Source organism: Empidonax traillii, unplaced genomic scaffold (assembly GCF_003031625.1).
Source record: "Empidonax traillii isolate 1590-97213 ecotype Southwest subspecies unplaced genomic scaffold, ASM303162v1 scaffold309:size1915965, whole genome shotgun sequence".
NCBI classification, from domain to species: domain Eukaryota; kingdom Metazoa; phylum Chordata; class Aves; order Passeriformes; family Tyrannidae; genus Empidonax; species Empidonax traillii.
The window spans coordinates 957951-975991 of record NW_020955502.1 but is presented as its reverse complement, the minus strand read 5'-3'; the positions used below and the strand labels follow the sequence as shown (position 1 = coordinate 975991).

The 18041-nt window shown below is 47.5% G+C and overlaps 1 protein-coding gene across 1 annotated transcript; it reads left to right on the top strand.

Moving 5' to 3' along the window:
* The first annotated feature begins 404 nt into the window (after window positions 1-404).
* IL12RB2 (interleukin 12 receptor subunit beta 2) lies at window positions 405-15805 on the top strand. The gene is made up of 16 exons (XM_027891101.1): window positions 405-523; window positions 3502-3567; window positions 4584-4907; window positions 5328-5442; window positions 5659-5834; window positions 6033-6172; window positions 6879-7023; window positions 8837-8922; window positions 10239-10455; window positions 11063-11263; window positions 12315-12416; window positions 12495-12650; window positions 12766-12903; window positions 13441-13528; window positions 14154-14253; window positions 14521-15805. The coding sequence occupies exons 2-16, from the start codon at window positions 3510-3512 to the stop codon at window positions 15046-15048; spliced, it is 2574 nt and encodes an 857-aa protein (XP_027746902.1). The 5' UTR covers window positions 405-523; window positions 3502-3509; the 3' UTR covers window positions 15049-15805.
* Window positions 15806-18041: the final 2236 nt, after the last annotated feature.

Sequence of the window (18041 nt, the reverse complement as noted above, 5' to 3'; positions counted from 1 at the left end):
GAAAAAAGATAAAATATAAAATAAAGGAAAAAGGGTAAATTAGAAAAGAAAAATAAAAAAGATTAAATATAAAAGAAAGGGGAAAAGATAAAAGAAAATCAGAAAGCAAAAAGAGAAGAAAAAGAAAATAAGAAAAAATAGAAGAAAGAAGAACAAAAGGAAGAAACTGCATTTTATAGAGGGTAATGAACTGAGGATTTTCAGTTTAGGCTGCCTCTCACCATGACACAAAACTTACCTGGGCCATCTGATCAGCATCTTCCCTTAAATATATCCTGGATGAGTGAAACAGGCCCATTCCACTGCTCCCAGCTGAGCTCAGGGTGTGAACAGTGATGGAGAAATCAACACATGGGACCTCATTAAGAAACACGGATTAGATTCCATATAACTCCTAATGGTGTCCTGCTTTAAAATCAGCTGAATCCTGGTCTGGCCACGTGGAGCTGGAGCTGTGCTGGGAAGGGCTCTGTGAAAAGGCAAAGTGTAACATGAACTGATGAAGACAGAGGAAAAAGAAGAGGTAAAAGAAGCTGTTGATATTTGGGATTTTGTGGGGTTCTGGCTCACCCAGCTCACTCTTGGCATGTTAATGATATAATGGCAGCTCTGGAAAGGAGCACAAATGTTACTCCAGGCCTTGGGAGAAGGACAAGCAGCTGGAGGCTCAAAGGCAAAATTTGAGACTCTTGGAAGATGCAAGTTTTGTGCTCCCTCTGCCCCTTCATTTCAACAGCTGTCCCTGAAATACCTATGCTGTGGTTCAAGGTAGGAAAATGTGATTGTAATTAGTGAGGAAAACTGAGTTGATGTTGTTGGTGCCCAGAAAAAGAGAAGGAACGACAGCAATAAGATACTCACTCATTGAAAGCTCTCTTAAACGTGGCAGGTTGTGGGAGTGCTGAGAAAAATGAGAGAAAGCAAAAATCCCATCAAAGAGAAGATAAAAATCAGTGTGGGTGAGTCTCTGGACAAGCCCCTCGCTCCTGTCAAGGGAGGTTGGATTTCCCTCTTTTTCTTTTTCTTTTTCTTTTTCTTTTTCTTTTTCTTTTTCTTTTTCTTTTTCTTTTTCTTTTTCTTTTTCTTTTTCTTTTTCTTTTTCTTTTTCTTTTTCTTTTTCTTTTTCTTTTTCTTTTCTTCTTGCCTTGCCTTCCCTTCCCCTTTCCCCCTCCTGTCCCGTTTCCGGATCCCTGGGCGGGGTGGGTCGGGCCGTTCCGTGCCCTCCTCGCACACGCGGGATCCGTCGCGCCGTGGGTGAGTAACCCCCGCTCGGGGGGCGGGGGGGCTGCGGGACGGGCATCCCAGAGGGTACCGAGGGTGGGGATCCCCCCGCGTGGATTTTCGCTCCTGAGGAGAGATTCCCCGCTTCGGGCAGCGGTATAGCGGTGCCCTGGGAAAGGTGGCATTCCACGGATGGACGCCCCGGGATGCTGCTGCCGCGGGATATTCCCTGCCGCGGGATACTCCCTGCCGCGGGATGCTCCCTGCCCCGGGATTCTGCTGCCCTGGCATGTTCACTGCCCTGGGATGCTGCTGCCCTGGGATATTCCTGCCCCGGGATGCTACTTCGCCGGGATGTTCTCTGCTCTGGGATGCCGCTGTGCTTTGCGCTCTCTCTCAGGGGTGCTGCTGCACAGGGATGATTCCCTGTCCCAGCATGCTGCTGCCCCCGAATGATCGTTATCCCGGGATGCTGCTGTCCCGGGATGCTCCTACCTGGGGATGCTGCCCACTAGGGCACATCGCCTGCCCTGGAATGCTCACTATCCCTGGATACCTCCTGCACTCTGTGATAGAGCTGCCTAAGGAGTGCAGAGCCCAAGGGCCATCCTCTAGGAGTAACTCTGTCCTTCATCCCAAGAGGTCTGATCAAATCTCCCCGCTCTTGGGTAGCTTTGGGAAGAACCACCAGCCCCCGGTGGAATGTTCCCAAGGCTATGGGATGACCCGGGTGTCACTGTCCTCACGGGACCTGGGAAACCAGGACAGCCAGAGGGGGGAGAAGCTCCCTTTAGAGCACAGCCAGATTCAGTAATAGCTGAGGCACAAACAGTGGATTTTTTTCTGGGTGAAATACAACACCACAAAATGCTCCTGTTTCCACCCGTTGTTCCTGTGAGTTCTTCAAACACACAATGAGCTCTGCACGGAGCTTTTTCAGGGAGAGACGGGGACAAGCGCATAAAAAGGTTGGTTCAAGGCCAACTCCCAGGCTGTTGTGCTTCACAACTGGTTTCATTTCAGAGCTCAAGGGCTGTAGTTACAGCCTGTGTCACTATGGCACATCCACAGAGTCACAGACTGTGAGGCCCTGGTGCTTTCAGCTGAGATTTCGGAGATAAGAGCACAAACAGGCACCACCTCGTCCTCCACAGACTTCTCATGTCCTTCCTCCACCTTTACTCCAGGACAAGGTCCTTTGTATTTCTGTACTCTGCATGTAGTGATACCAATTTTTTCATTGCTGTGGAATATGTTTTTTTTTTTTCCTGTTAATTTTTCCCCATATATCTCTGTCCTGAGCTGAAGGTTGTTTCTAATTCATTTCTCATAATTTACTCTGATCACGGTTCACGTCTCATACTTCCCCAACCAAACCACTGATTAAATTATTTGAAGCCAGACTGTTTTTTGCCTGTTGACTCAAATATTTTGGGTAGTTCTGCTGTCAGAAGAAGCTCTCTGAAGGGTGTTTACACAGTCACCAGGCAATTTCAGTTTATTGGAAGGCAAAGCATTTACTTGAAGAACCTTGGGGTGTTGTATTTGCTCATCCTGGCAGTTACTAATCACCTACAGAAGGCACCACATGAAGAGGCTTTGGGAAAGCTGAGGCACTGCAGCAAGGCTGAAAGTTACAGCCTGAGGAACGTCTGGATTTAGTTTAAAAACAGTATTTATAAAACCTGGCTTATTGCCACAATACGCGTTTTGGCAAATCTTATGTATTTCACATTCAGTTTCAGTATTGGTTCGTTTAAAAACCATCCATTTCATTATCTAAAAACAACCTGAAATAACCATTTTTGTTGTTTTTATATTAATATTCGCTTTGGCAAAGACTATACTGTGCTTGGAAATGCCCCTGGCATGAAAATCAGCGAAGATTTAAAGTAATAGTACTGGGAAAAAAACCTACTGCTTTCAAGCAGTTTGTTTCCAGTATGGCATCAAATTATTACAGGTCAGAAGTTAGAGAAAGTGCTTGTTGCTGTATTCACTTCTGAAGTATCCGATGTATTCCCACGGCACCTATAGTTCTGCAGGGAAGGTATAAAAAAGGGAGTATTTGTTAATGCTTGTTGTAAAAACTATTTGAAAATACTGAGCTCAGTTCAGGTTGAGCTTGAATAATTTGTGTAAAACATTTGTGTCCATTAGAAAGGTCTCCTGAAGTGAGTATTTGGGATTTTCTGAAGTTGTAAAGTAATAAAACATGAAGACCTGTAAATTATATCCCCACTCTTTAAGAACTGGTAACAGGAATTCATTTCTCTATAGGGAGCAAAATGGTATTTACATGGATCGTGCCCTCAGCAGTTTGGTTGGTGATGCACTTCACAGCAGGTAAGATAAATTTTTTCCCTTCAGATAAATGATAACTTTAAAAGAAGCACCCAGGCTAAGTAGGGTGGGTTTTTTCAGGTTCTTCATGGAGTGCTACTGAACTTCTTCCTTACTGGAGAGCAAAGAGTTGCTAATTAGTTATGCGGGGACGTTATTAAGTCTATTTTGAAGTAAAACTGTTAGTTACATCAGTGAGCTCCACTGAGAGTGACAGAGCTCATGAACAGGGAGAAATGGTGCTCCAGCACTTTCACAGAACCATGGAATGGTTTGGGATGCAAGGAACATTCAACATCATTCAGTTCCACATCTGCCATGGACAGGGACACCTTCCACTATCCCAGGCTGCTCCAAGCCCCATCCAAACTGGCCTTGGACACTTCCAGGGATCCAGGGGCAGACACAGCTGCTCTGGGCAACCCCTGCCAGGGCCTCCTCACCCTCCCAGGGAAGAATTTCTTCCCAATATCCCATCTAACCCTGCCCTCTGGCAGAGGGAAACCATTCTCCCTTGTCGTGTCCCTGCAGGTCCTTGTCCAAAGTCCCTCTCCAGCTCTCTTTAGACTCCCCCTTTAGGCACTGGAAGGGCTCTAAGGTCTCCCTGGAGCCTTCTCTTCTCCAGGAGAACACCCCCAGCTCTTCCAGACTTTCTCCAGAATAGAGGGGCTCCAGCCCTTGGAGCATCTCCAAGGGTCCTCTGGACTTGCTCCAGCATCTCCACATCCTTCCTGTGCTGCCTGCCATGACTTTCCTGGCACATAAATACATTCTTAAATGAAACAAGAGTTTTGGTAGATTTTCCCTGGGGTTGTGCTGGTTTTTTGGTGACTGATTATGATCCCGTGGTTGCTGACCCCATTTAATCAGACTGGGCCCAGCAACATTTCAACATTTCACCATGCAGAGGCAGGAATTCTTGAATAAGATGTTTGGGGAAACTCTTCCTTGAGCGAAGTATGTTGTGGAAGACAAGGGATGGATTCCTGTGAAACCTTTGTTTTCCAATTGTGTTGCAGAAGCCTGCAGGAAAGGGATCATGACTTCCAGCAAAGCTCCCCATGGCACTGAGGAAATCTGTGACAAAGGGACTGTGACAGCCAACACTGCCAGTGCCATCCAGTGTGGGACCAATGTCACCCTGTCCTGCCACCTGGGAGGCTTGCAGACAGCTAACTGCAAGATAGGGATTTTCCTTAACAACTCTGAACAAGTTACAAATTCCGACCGTTCAGTAAGAAAAACATTTCCACTCGATACCTACGGCAAACACACCTTTACGTGCAAAACGATCTGTGAAGAAGGGAATACAATCATTTGTGGAGTCTATATCAAGTGTGGAAGTAAGGATCATCGATTATTAATTATTCCTTGTTCTCAAACCTTTCCTGTGGCACCTCTGAGCCACACAGTAGAGACTGGCAGTGGGTGGCCTTGTCCAGGACAGGTGTTGTCTTAGAGGGGCTCTTTGTATTTAAAATATTCCTGGCTAGAATTGTGCAACTCTGTTATTCCTGAAGGGGGAGATGCTAAATCAAACTGCCTGCTCAGAGCAAATAATATCCTCTCTCCCAAGCATTTCCTAAAATGTCTTGTAGCATCTTTAAGAAAGAAACATTGAAAGCCAGGTTGGACAGAGCTCTGAGCAACCTGGGCTAGGTGAAGATGTCCCTGCCCATGGCAGGGGGTTGGACTGAATGCCCTTTAAAAGTCCAACCCAAACCAGTCTGTGATGCTAAGACTGACAGGAATATCTGTTTAAGATCCTCCAGATGAGCCAGTAAACGTGTCATGTATCCAGGCTGGGACAGACAGCCACCCCCTCTGCACCTGGAATAAGGGAAGGCTCACATACCTTGACACTACGTACGTGATACAGTGAGTAATGTGGGGATGTAGGTTGCTTTAATACCTCTGATTACATCTTGGAGCAGCTCAAATCCCTTTTCTGGTTATGCACTACAGCAGGTTGGCCCCAGCTGGGTTCACAAGGTAAAGAGGGAATGCCAAGGTATCCCTTTGGAATGGGATCCATGTCGCCACACATCCAGGTCTACAGAAGAGCAATAACCAAACATCTTCCCTCTGTTCCAGGCTCTCAAATGGGACACATGACCTGTGCTTTTCAGAAGAAAGTCTGAATGAGACATTTGGCTCGTTGGCTCTGACAGAGTTGAATTTTGACTCCAATTACACTGTTGTGGTTTCTGCCTCCAATAAGCTGGGAAGTGCTTCTTCACAGCCACTCATCTTCATGTTAATAGACATAGGTAAAGCAGGACTTTCCACCTCTCAGTCAGTCCTACCACTTTGGGAAGATCTGAGACATTCTGAGCACTTTCTTTTTTAAACCTCTTGGGAAAATCATCCATCCAGCCCAAACTAATAACTCTATTTTCCATCCAACCCTCAATCCAAGCTGTGTTGTGTTTCTGAGCATCCTCTGCTTCTTTCTGTTTTGCTGCCAGTGAAGCCACATCCTCCTGACTTTTTAGTGGAATTTGACAATTCTTCTGACACCAACTGCACTCTTTTTTGGCACAATGAAGCACAAGCACAACACTACAGGCTGAGATACCGTCCCCTCACCAGGCACTCCTGGAGCACGGTAATCATCTTCGGGATAAAGGAAGTTATGGACTTGCTGGAGAAGAGAAGGCTCCAGGGAGACCTTAGAGCTCCTTCCAGTGCCTAAAGGGGGAGCCTAAAGAGAGCTGGAGAGGGACTTTGGACAAGGACCTGCAGGGACATGACAAGGGAGAATGGTTTCCCACTGCAAGAGGGCAGGGTTAGATGGGATATTGGGAAGAAATTCTTCCCTGGGAGGGTGGTCAGGCCCTGGCAGGGGTTGCCCAGAGCAGCTGTGTCTGCCCCTGGATCCCTGGAAGTGTCCAAGGCCAGTTTGGATGGGGCTTGGAGCAGCCTGGGATAGTGGAAGGTGTCCCTGCCCATGGTAGGGAGTGGAACTGGATTTTAAGCTCCCTCTCAGCCCAAACCACTCTGTGATTCTGTGATTCTACAAAGTCTTTGCTCTTATTTTAAGAGGCAAAAGAAACCTATTGCTGGAAGTTGAGTCAATCACACAAACAGAGATTTTGCTATTGTCACATAATTAAATGAGGGGTTTTTCAGATGAAGCCCTGCAAGCCTGAGGATTCATTGCATCATTCTTTGAGTTATTAAAGCCACCTCAGATCAGGGTTTCCCTGTTGTTTTTTAAAGCTTCACATGGGCATTTGTGATTCAGCTGTCACCGCCTTCAGCCTTTGTCTCCTCGTGAGTTTAGCATTACATGTTCTTTATCTCTGTTAAAGGTTGAAATCTTCAGCAGTGAACAATACCACCTTCACGGGCTGGAGCCTGACACAGCCTATGAGTTCCAGGTCAGCTGTAAAATTCACCCCGAGCGAGGGCTGTGGAGCGACTGGAGCACGAACCAAATCCGGACTCCAGAAGCAGGTAACACAAACCAACACTAAACCTGCACTAAACCAGTGCCAGCAATTGCATTCAGTGTGTGACTTCAGCTAATGAAGTCAAACTGCTGCTGGGTTGGTTTGTAGAGGCTCTGTGGATCCAGACCCGGAGCCAAGAGAGAAGTAGCTCCTGTAAGAGAGTTGCTTTTTTAATGAACAAAGATGAAGCTGTTCAAGTTCCTTGCAAAACCAGAATTTCAAGAGTTCACTGAGAAGAGCTGAAGGATAAGGGGGTTGGAATAAAATGATTTTTAAGGTCTTTTCCAAGCCAAACCATTCCGTGATTCTCTGATCTGCTACTTGGCTTTGTTTGCTCTTTTTTGTGAATTACTACAAGCCCTCCAGGTTTGGGTTGTTATTACTCATCCCATTTACCACCGTGACAGCATCAGTTTCTGTAAGAGGCATTGATTGATGCAGGAGGTGTGAACTTTTCTTTCCCTCCCCCACTTTCCTACCAACAGTTTTCTCCACTTCTTGTTGCAGCCTGACATTTGTGGTCATCACCCCTCTCCCCAGCCCTGCTGCACAATGAGAACGTGAATGTTTTTAGCTGATCAAGGAACACTTTGTGTCACCACACAAGGTGACTGCAAGGGGAGGCTGCAGACTAGAAGCTCTGGTGCAACGTTTGCTCTTTGTTGGAGGAACTGAAGTTTTACGTGTGAACTGACTTGGTGCAAATCCAGAATTACACCTTTTCAATGGGATGTTCCTTTTCCTGTTTCTTTTAGCTTGACCTGCCACAAAATCTGCCTTATGCAAGCCCTGTTCATTAGTGAGCGTATCTTTTTCTTTCCAGCCAATTCATGTAGTTCATGAACTTTAGGATCCAGTCTGGAGGTCAGCAGATGTAATCCCATACCCTACATTTTCTGCTTTGAGCTCACCCCTTCCTCCCTCACTCACAGCCAGTGAGCTCTGGTTTTATTTCTGCTGTTGCTCTTGCTTCTTGTTTCTGTTCCAGTCACTATTAGCAGCTAATACAGGACAAACTGCTCCAAACATTAGTGACATGGAGGGGTTTTGTGTCTTTGAATACAGCAAAGAGCAGGCATCCATGTCCTTGCTGGGTTCGCCATCAGCTGCCTCCTGCTCTGCCTGTTAGCAGCAATTAATATTTTAATTTGATGAGTTTATGTTGGTCAGAGACCCTGAGGAACTAAGCTCTGTCACATCAGCTTTCTTGACGTGTATTTCTGGTTCTGAATTTTTGGAGCTCATTCACCAGCCAGAACTTTGCTTTTGTGTTATTTTGTGAGGTTTATTAAGAACATCAAGAGTTTCCAGTCAGTCTGTGACTAAGAACTGTGGAAAGAATAGGGGATTTAAAGTACCTCCAACAAGGTCCTACCCAGCAGTTAAAGACAATTGTTACCTAGAGCCAGACAGCAAAATCCTACAGATCCCACAAACATCATGTTATTCTAGGATTGATTTAGCCAACCCCAAAGACCTTCATGAGCCTCAAATTTATGCAAAGATAACAGATAACACTGTCCCTTTGATGTGTGGGTTTCCTTGGTAGCCATTCCAATTATCAAGGGCAGGATAAAGTCACCAGCAGAGCAAAACCCCCTCCCCAGTTTATGGCTTGTTTTCCTCACGATCCCCTCCCTCAACAAGCTGAACTCAACAGCAAACATGGACTATCATACATTGCATCATTTCAGGGACATTTTAAAACTGAAATTTTCATTTTCTCAGGGTTTCTACCCCATTTACCTTCTCGTTGTCTTGTCTGTTTGCTGCAAACCACAGCTGCTCATGCTGCTCACCTTTTCCTTCCGCCCCAGAGCCGACCGGGATCCCGGATGTCTGGTATCGGCTCTCAGCAGCAGAACTGGGCTCTCAGCAGCAGAACATCTCACTGTTTTGGAAGGTAAGTTACGTGAAATCCAAGCAGAGGCAGCAATAACCAACAAGGTTAGAGGGGAAATTGGTTTATGCATTTTTAGAAAAGGAGTGAACGCTCTGAGAGCACAAGGCCAGGGACAGGGACACAGACCAAGGCTCACCTCTGCTGGATAAAACCTTCAGCGTTGTATCTTCCCCACACACCAACAAACACCAGGCTAAAAGTGAAAGCAGAAATTCTCATTTGATTCTGTGACCCCAGACATTGTGGCTTTAACTTGAAGACCTTTATCTTGTAGCACTTTCTTTATCAGAACTGACTTCCTGCAGCATCATTCATAAAACGGGGCAATGAGCTGCCTTTACAGTTTTCACAAAAGCTACAAAGCAAAAGACTGAAAGTACAACATCCTACCAAGAAATGTGCTCCTATTTTCAGACAAATACCCAAAAAAGGGCTGCAAATTAAATTTCAGCAGTTCCTCTGAGTGGTTCCAGTGCTGTGTCTGTCCTGAGCCACTGACAAAGCACCTGTAACACTACATTTTTCTATTTTTGGAAGTGCTTTGTTTTGTTATGACAAAAATCAGCCAGACAAATGAATTCACATTGTAGAAACATCAGGAAATTGTGAAACTGAGAGTACAACTGCAGATACCCATGGGGAGAAGAAACCAGGGTGAGGTGTTAATGGGATAGCACAGACTGTCAGAGATCTGTGTTCTAAGTGGTTTGATTTAAATAGGTTTTTATCATGGCTTTAAGAAAAATCCATATTTTTCCTGTAAAAAAATTTTTCTTATTTTAAAAAATCCAGTTGCAGTTAATGCTCTTTTTTTCCAACCCTTGGGAAAAGCCTGGCTTGAATTCAGCCTCAGGACAGGAGAGGGATGAGTGTTTCACTGTCTCCAGCTCTGCTGCTGCTGGGAAAATCAGCAACTCACAGCAAAAGTGCTTCACTAAACTGGAATTAAATGGGAAAAATTAATCATGGGACGGTTTGGGTTGAGAGGGAGCCTAAAGATCACCCAGTCCCACCTCTGCCATCGACACAGACACCTTCCACTATCCCAGGCTGCTCCAAGCCCCATCCAAACTGGCCTTGGACACTTCCAGGGATGGGGTAGCCACAGCTTCTCTGGGCAACCTGTGCCAGGGCCTCACCACACTCCCAGGGAAGAATTTCTTCCCAATATCCCATCCAACCCTGCCCTCTTGCAGTGGGAAGACATTCTCCCCTGTCCTGTCCCTCCAGGCTCTTATCCAAAGCCCCTCTCCAGCTTTCCCAGCTGACAGCATTTTTTCCAGAAGAAGACAGTAATAAATGCACTTTCCTCACAGGCTCTGAGCAAGTCAGAGGCAGGAGGAAGAATCCTGGGGTACAGAGTGACCTTTGAAGCCCTGGATGATCGGAACTCCCCCATAGAATCCCACCAAACCACCCACACCAGCTACTCCAAAGTCACACCAAGTGTGGGCTACAAGATCACAGTCACTGCTCGGAACTCTCGGGGCAGTTCCCCCCCTGCATCCATCCTGACCAACCTGGGCATCCAGGGTAAGGCTTCTGCTGGGTCTGGATCACTGGGAGAAACACCAGTGCTCTGCTTTGTGCCACACACTCTGGATCTGTTCTGGTCACACCACCTTGTGGCCATCAAGGTCCACGTCAGTTGATCTTTGGGCATCTGCAGATCCAGTTTTCCTGAGGTCTCCCTGGAGCCTTTTCTTCTCCAGGTGAACAGCCCCAGCTCTCCCAGCCTGGCTGCAGAGCAGAGGGGCTCCAGCACTCAGAGCATCTCCGTGGCTTCCTCTGGACTTGCTCCAGGAGCTCCCCATCCTTCCTTATGGCTCCGTCATGGCAATGGGGTGTTGGGATGTGCTGTGACACCATCCTCAGGGTCTGGGGATGGCACAACCAAGCAGCACTGTGGGTGTTCAATCCAATCTGCTAAACCTTGAGACAAGAAAAGAATGTGACTGTTCCTATCAGCACAAACCTCACCCTCCCATAATGACCTTTTCTTTCAATTATAGTTTATTTTTATGCTCCACATGGTGCCAGACTGGATGAGACACAATAAAACACATATTTAAAACTTAATGGTTCCCCTTAAGGTTACAGCAAGTTTGTGCTGACAGTGTCTTTTTGTTTGGTGTTTAAGATCTACCACCTCCTCAGCAAGTCTCTGCCATGGCCATGGGGAACAGCAGCATCCTGGTCAGCTGGAAACCACCCCTCAGGTCTGCTGTGCCCATCAGTGGGTACGTGGTGGAGTGGGCAGAGACAGGGATGAACCCACACCTGGAGCCCCATCACACCTGGGCAAAGCTCCCAGCATCCAACCTGTCCACAGTGATAGCAGGTAAATATACTCCAAGGTTGGATACAACCAAAGTACCACTTTATTTTGGAAACATTTTAAGGACCAAGGGAGATTTAAATTTTGCCTCCAAGATCAGGTTGGGCAGGGCTTAGAGCAACCTGGTCTAGTGGAAAGTGTCCCTGCCCATGGCAGGGGGTGGAATGAGATGAGCTTTAAGGTCCCTTCCAAACCAAAGAGTCTGTGATTCTATAATTTTTGCTAATTCAGCGTAAGAAATTATGGCATTTAAAGCTTTTTGTATAGGAGACAAAACAACTGGTGGCTGCCCTGGGCTCAGCTCTGTAACCACTCCCAGCTGAGCTTTGTATCTGAAAGTAAAATGTCTCTGAAAAACCAATCTCTCCAATATGAAACAAGCCAGATAGAAGTACCAGAGATCAAAGGCCTAAGAAAACGCTATTTCCTTTCTACTAATTTTGGTTACTAACCCCAAGCAGCACGATGTGTCAGTGCTCTGCACAGTGATAGCCGTGGAGTTACAACAGGGGTGATGGTGAGAACCCTCGTTAGTCTTCCCTATCCTCTGTCCTGGTGCTGTGTCTCTAATCCTCTCATATCCCTGCTCCAAATGAGCTGGAAAAAGTAGCATATTCCATAGAATCCCAGACTGGTTTGGGTTGGAAGGAACCTTAAAGTCCATCTCATTCCACCCCCAACCATGGGCAGGAACAACTTCCACTATCCCAGGTTGCTCCAAGCCCTGTCCAACCTGGCCTTGGACACTTCCAGGGATGGAGTAGCCACAGCTTCTCTGGGCAACCTGGGCCAGGGCCTCACCACCCTCACAGGAGAGAATTACTCCCTAATCCCCAGTCTAATCCTTCCCTCTGGTAGTGGGAAGCCACTAATTTTCAGTTTAATGCCAGTAAGGCTCTGCCTAGGTCACAAAGAAGGTTTCTTTCCCTTCTTTATGTAAGACCTATAAATAATCAGAGGATCCATCTCAGATTTAAGCAGCTGATGCAAACACTTTGGCCCTGAGTGCAAATACTTCAGTAAGTAACTATCTACTTTTAATTCCTATATCTAGAGCACATCAAAGATAACACGTGCTACCAGATATATGTGTTTGCTCTCTACCAGGACAGAGCTGGACGGGCAGCATCAGTCAGGGGATACTCCACAGCACAAGGTAAATCACAGCAGTGCTCTTCCAGATGTTTTCAAGCTCCTTAAGCTCAGCTTTCAAAGCCAGTCCTATGTCTTGCAGCCCCATCAGCTGGGCCCCAGATGCTCTCAACCCCATGGGCCACCGGAGTCTTGGTGTCATGGGAGGAAATCCCTGTTCCCCAGCAGAGGGGCTGCATCACAGGGTACCACGTGTACCTGCAGAGCAAGGACAGCCAGGGAGACCCCCAGGTCTATGGTGGGTGTCTGGGAGCTGGAGATGCTTCTCCTGCTCCCCTTTAATTACTGAAGTTTTCTAGTGGGATCATTCTAAGTTACTTTGAGTAATGTCCTTCTCCCCCTTTTCCCTGCAGCCATTCCCGAAGGGACGGCCCCGAGGTCCCTGTACATCCCGGACCTGCAGCCAGGGGAGCTCTACGACCTGTGGGTGACGGGGTCCACGGCGGCCGGGGAGGGGCCGCGGGGCAACAGCGACCGGCTCCGCCTGGAAAGTAATGAGACTGTGCCGGGGTGGGGCCGGGAGGGTCCTGGGAATGCTTTTCCTGCTCCTCTTTAATTACCAAAGATCTCCAGGAGATCTCTTGATATTCTTCGAATGCTGAATAGTTCTAGTTTCAGCTAATTTTAAGATGCAGCATCTCTTTCTTTGCTCTAAGCGCCATCTAACCTGGCCTTGGACACTTCCAGGGATGGGGAAAATCCCTCTCCACACTGTGGGAGCAGGGCTGCTCTGGAAGCAGATTTCTCCCATGGACTGGGGGACAAATCCAAGGAGGTGAGCAGGAAAGGAAATTAAAGAAAACAGAGCAACTTAAAAGAAAAAGGCTTGCTGGTATAAAATGTTGGATTTGGGACAATTACATTTTAAGCAGACAGTGCAAGGGCAGTAAAGAAAAAACCATGTTGGTATCTTTTGTGAGTGCAAACACCAGTCAGGCCATGACTTGCTGTTGACCAACTTGAACTATTGTATTTAATTTTTTTGATTCTTTTTGATGAAGCTGAAGGAAGGGTGCTCTGTATTTCAGGTGCCAGAGGCTGGGTGACTGTGGTGCTCACCTGCAGCTTCTTCATCTTCTCAGCCTGTGTTTGTTTTGTGCCTCCAGCAAGAAAAGCGTGAGTGGATCCGTTTGTTAAGTTACAGTAAAACTGGAATAATTATTAGAAGGAATTAAATCCTGGGCTGATTTGGGTTGGAAGGGACCTTAAAGTTCATCCAGTCCCACTTCTGCCATGGGCAGGGACACCTTCTACTTGACCAGGTTGCTTCAAGCCCATCCAACCTGGACTTGGACACTTCCAGGGATGGGGCAGCCACGGCTTCTCTGGGCAATCTGTGCCAGTGCATTGTAATCATCTTCTTCCTAACAAAAAATCTAAATTGATCCTCTTTTAATTTAATACCATTCTCATTTGTCCTATGGCATGGTCCTGTCTTCTCAGGACACCTGGGAAACAGCGAGGATTCTTTGGAATGCAGGTTTCAGAGCACATGAATTATAATAAAAACTCCTACTGAAATTAAAGTATGTCCACAGATACTGTGAATTTTTGATGCAGATCTTAAGGTCTGCTTCCACCAAAACCAAACTGAAGGGGTACCAGCCTTGGGAATTAACCCCACCCACCTGGGGGCAGATCCACAATCACACCAAGCTCCTGGGTTAATCCCACCCTGAGGAGCACATGGGTGCTGCAGTATCCCCATTCCTGCCTTTAACTGAATTACTCCCCCCTGCAGGTTCCACTCGCTCCTCTCCAAGCTCCTGCCACAGTGCAAGAACAAAGCCATTCCCGACCCCGCTAACGCCACGTGGGCCAAGAGCTTCACGGCTACCAAGGTAAATTAGAGGGGTTTTGCATTCTAATCCCACAGCCTTCAAAAAAGCCAGTGATTGGAGCCATGCAAGCCAGTAATCTCCTCCAGCAGCAAATCCAGCAATCTCTGGCAGTGGATAATCCCTGTGCTCGCGTTAGACCAGAGGATGTGCTGAGCAAATTAAATGCAAGAAGAATGCAGAGATCTTTTGTTTTTAGCAGGATGAGCTGCTGTGGGGAGGGATGTCTCAGGATATTCACCACAGAATTAATTCCATGTCCCTTCACAGGCAGAGCTGAGCTCACTCTCCATCCTGTTCCTGCCCAGCATTGTCGGTTTTGAAGAGCCTGAACCAACCTTGGTAGAGGAAGCTTTTGTGCAGCCTGATCCCCTGGCCCCTGGGGACAAGCTCCCAGTGGGCAGCGCTGGCAGCAGCGGGCACGGGGACTGGACACGGCAGAGCTCAAGTCTGGAGCCAGGGGAGGAGCAGCAGCTCCCTGAGATGTACCAGAGGCTGGTGGTAGAAGCAACGGAGCACCTGCAGCCTGTGCCCGAGTATATCACCAACTCCAGCACCACCGACCTGCCCCCGCCCTCAGACACCACCAGGGATCACCCCACAGACCTGCCAGAGTACATCACCAGCCCCGGCCCCACAGACCTGCCCCTGCCCACAGACACTCCCATGGTCCACCCAGAGCTCGAGTGCCACCCGCTGTCCATCTTCCCAACCTCCTTTTTGGCACCCACCCTCTGCAGTGAAGGGAATCTCACTTTGGACAGAGTGAAACTCAACTGCAGCTCCTTCACAAGGTAGGTGGATGAGGGGAGCCTGGCCTGGTGTTTTGCACTTTATGAAGCATTTCAGTGTGGACAGACAGTCCAGTCACTTGTACTTGGCACCTGTAGGTGACATAAACCCTGACTCACAAACCTTGCCAAGTCACACCTCCCTGTTCAACATGACATCTGCTCACCCACAGCACTCAGGTGGAACCAAAGGCACAGCTGGGAATGGCAGAGCTGGCTTTGGGAGAGGTTCATTAATTATTCAGGTCACCTCAAGCCCTGTCCCACTGCCTGGTCACACATGGCCCAGCCTGGCTGGGTCCACCCCAGGAATCAGAGCTGTGCTCAACATCACTTCAGCCTGAAAGAGCAAGGGACTACAAGAGGAAAGGATGAAAGATCAGCATCCAGCCCCAGCAGGACAGGGGCTGCAGCCTTTGCTTCTCCACTGGCCCAAAATCAGAGCTCCCAGTGACACCAGTCCCATGGGGGCACTGAGGGACACGGCTGGGACTTCCTGGCTCAGTTCACAAAAGAATTCCTCCCCAGAAACAAAAGCAGCAGGCAGCACGTGCACTCAGCCAAATGGACTGTCAAGAGGAATTATAATAATTTATTGAAGTATTCTAATTACAGGTTTGAAGTGTGTTACACATTTAATGACTTTGTTTACTAGATGTGTGTGTATATAAATAAAATGTTGGAAATCTGAAATTGGTTTCCTGTTGTTTTCTCTGGTCAAGCTCCAGGGCTATGCTGCAGCTTTACACAGAACAAGGCATCTTTAAAAATAAAAATAAAGCCGAAACATTGCTGCTAGAGATGAAGTCGTCCAGGCCTGAACTTACCTGGAGCACCCTCCTCTTCCTCCCCAGGCACAGGTGGCCACTCTCCATCCACTGACAGCTACATGAGCTGCTGAGCAGTGGCAAAACTGCTGATGAAACCCTTCTGTGATACCACAATCCCAGAGCACCTCCATGGACAGCCATTATCCCACCTGACAGGAACAGCAAAGGTCTCACGGCAGAGCTGTGACAGAGATGCACTGGCACCATGAGGCTGATACCCCAAGGCTGGGGCTTTCCACACTGCCCTGTGTGTGAAGAGACAAGCAAATCCCCAGGGCTGGGTCTGGGGGGATCTCTGTCAGCCTGTTCCCTGTTTTTATTCCTGTTGTGGCGGTGTTACCTTCTACAGGAAGCCCCAGTGCTCCCATGTGCAAAGGCACTGCAGGACAGGCTGGTGCCTGTCAATACCCATAAGCTGCCCCTGGAGCTCGTAACAGCCCCAGGTTATTCCCATTACTCAGCTCCATCCGGACTGTGACACCAGTTTCCTGCTCTCCACACCTCACCTGGCAACCTCCCTGGCAAGAGGACTCTGGCTGGGCATCATATCACAAATCAGTACCTCAAGTCAGCTGCGTACAACCAAATTAGACACCCAGAAAGGCAGTCAGAAGCCAAAAAAGTGTTTTTGGTGTTTTTTAAAAGCACTACTTTGTCATTCATCCACTTCTGTGTGTTGATCTTCAACATACAAACAGAACACTGGAGTCCATTTTCTCCTCATTCTGCAAGTCTCCAGATAAAACTTCCACACAGGGCAGTTTAAATCAAGCTTTAAGTTGAGAATCATTAGTAGGACAATGATCAGACTTTTATAACTCCTACCTAGAAGTGTTCCAGGAAAGGACACGAGTCTCCCAATAACGGCAAAGGAAACATTTTCCCCCAGTCAGGTCACCCTTCCCCAGCCAGTGCCCACCTCACTGACCCTGCTTGGGACACTCAGCCCTGTTGAAAGCCCCAGGCCTGGTCCCTGGAGATGGCATAGCAGGCCAGGAGTACAAAGGGAAGGCAGTGTGGTCCTTGGAATGATTTTAGGAAAGCAGCAGGTTGGTACATGCTGAAAGTGGCAGCTTTAGATCCAAGACCTGCCTTTATTAGTCCAGAGGTGTGGCTACGCAAACCCATCACTGTAGCCAGAGCTGTTACAGGTCAGGGTGGTCTCAGCCCCTCTAGCTGCACATCTTCACACCGATTTCTGACATTCTAGGAGAATCCAAGTCTTTTCCCACACCCTGCTAATCTCTGCACTGGTTCATCACCCTTGTTCGCTCCCAGCACCCCTGGCATTCCAGCTGCAAGATGAACTTGCATGCTCTGACTTTTCCATCGTTCTGTTCCAAAGCCAGTCTGCATCACGTGTTTCTTTTTCTGCTTTACCATCTTTTCCAATGGATCAGATTTTAAAAGATCTAGTCCTCTAGATTTGTTGTGACAGCAGAAGCAGCAAGAGGACAGAAAATGTTCCTAACAGCAAGATCCTTAGTCATAAATAACTACTGGAAATTAATGGGAATGCCCAGGCACCACCACAGGCAGGCTGGACCTCTTGAGGCAGAACCTGGATGGGACACTATTAACCTAAGTGGTTTCATTTCCATGTGTTTTCAGGACATTTCTTTAAAAGAGCATGAAAATAAACCTTTATTTCAGTTAACACCCACCAATATTAAAGATAAATGTTCACGTTTCAGTTCTTGACACAAATGGACTTAAAGAGGCAGATTTACATCTGTCAGAACAGCAGGACCATGTGTAAGTACAAGCTGTCTTGAAAATCACACATGAGGTGCTGTTTGGGACTGTTTTGTGCTACATGGCAGGAGAAGGGAAAGCAGCTGGTTAAATCCAGCTTGCAGGGTCCTACATCCCTGCTCAGAATCACCTGGGAAAAAGCAGAATGGCAACTGGAATGGCAGAGTTTGGAAAAGGGGAAGGAAGCCTATACTCCAGAGAAAGTTCTGCTCTAAGTGTTTCTGCATAAGGAATTAGTTGTGTTATCCAAGGTGTTCCCAGCACTGGAACTGCAACACATCCCACCAAACCACAAAGGTGGGGAAGAGGAACAACTCGACATTGGACCTGCCCCACACTGAGTGCAAGGTCAGGAGAGCTGAACCAAGAGATTTTACCACCCTCCTCCTCACACCCTGGAGCTTTAAATACAAGT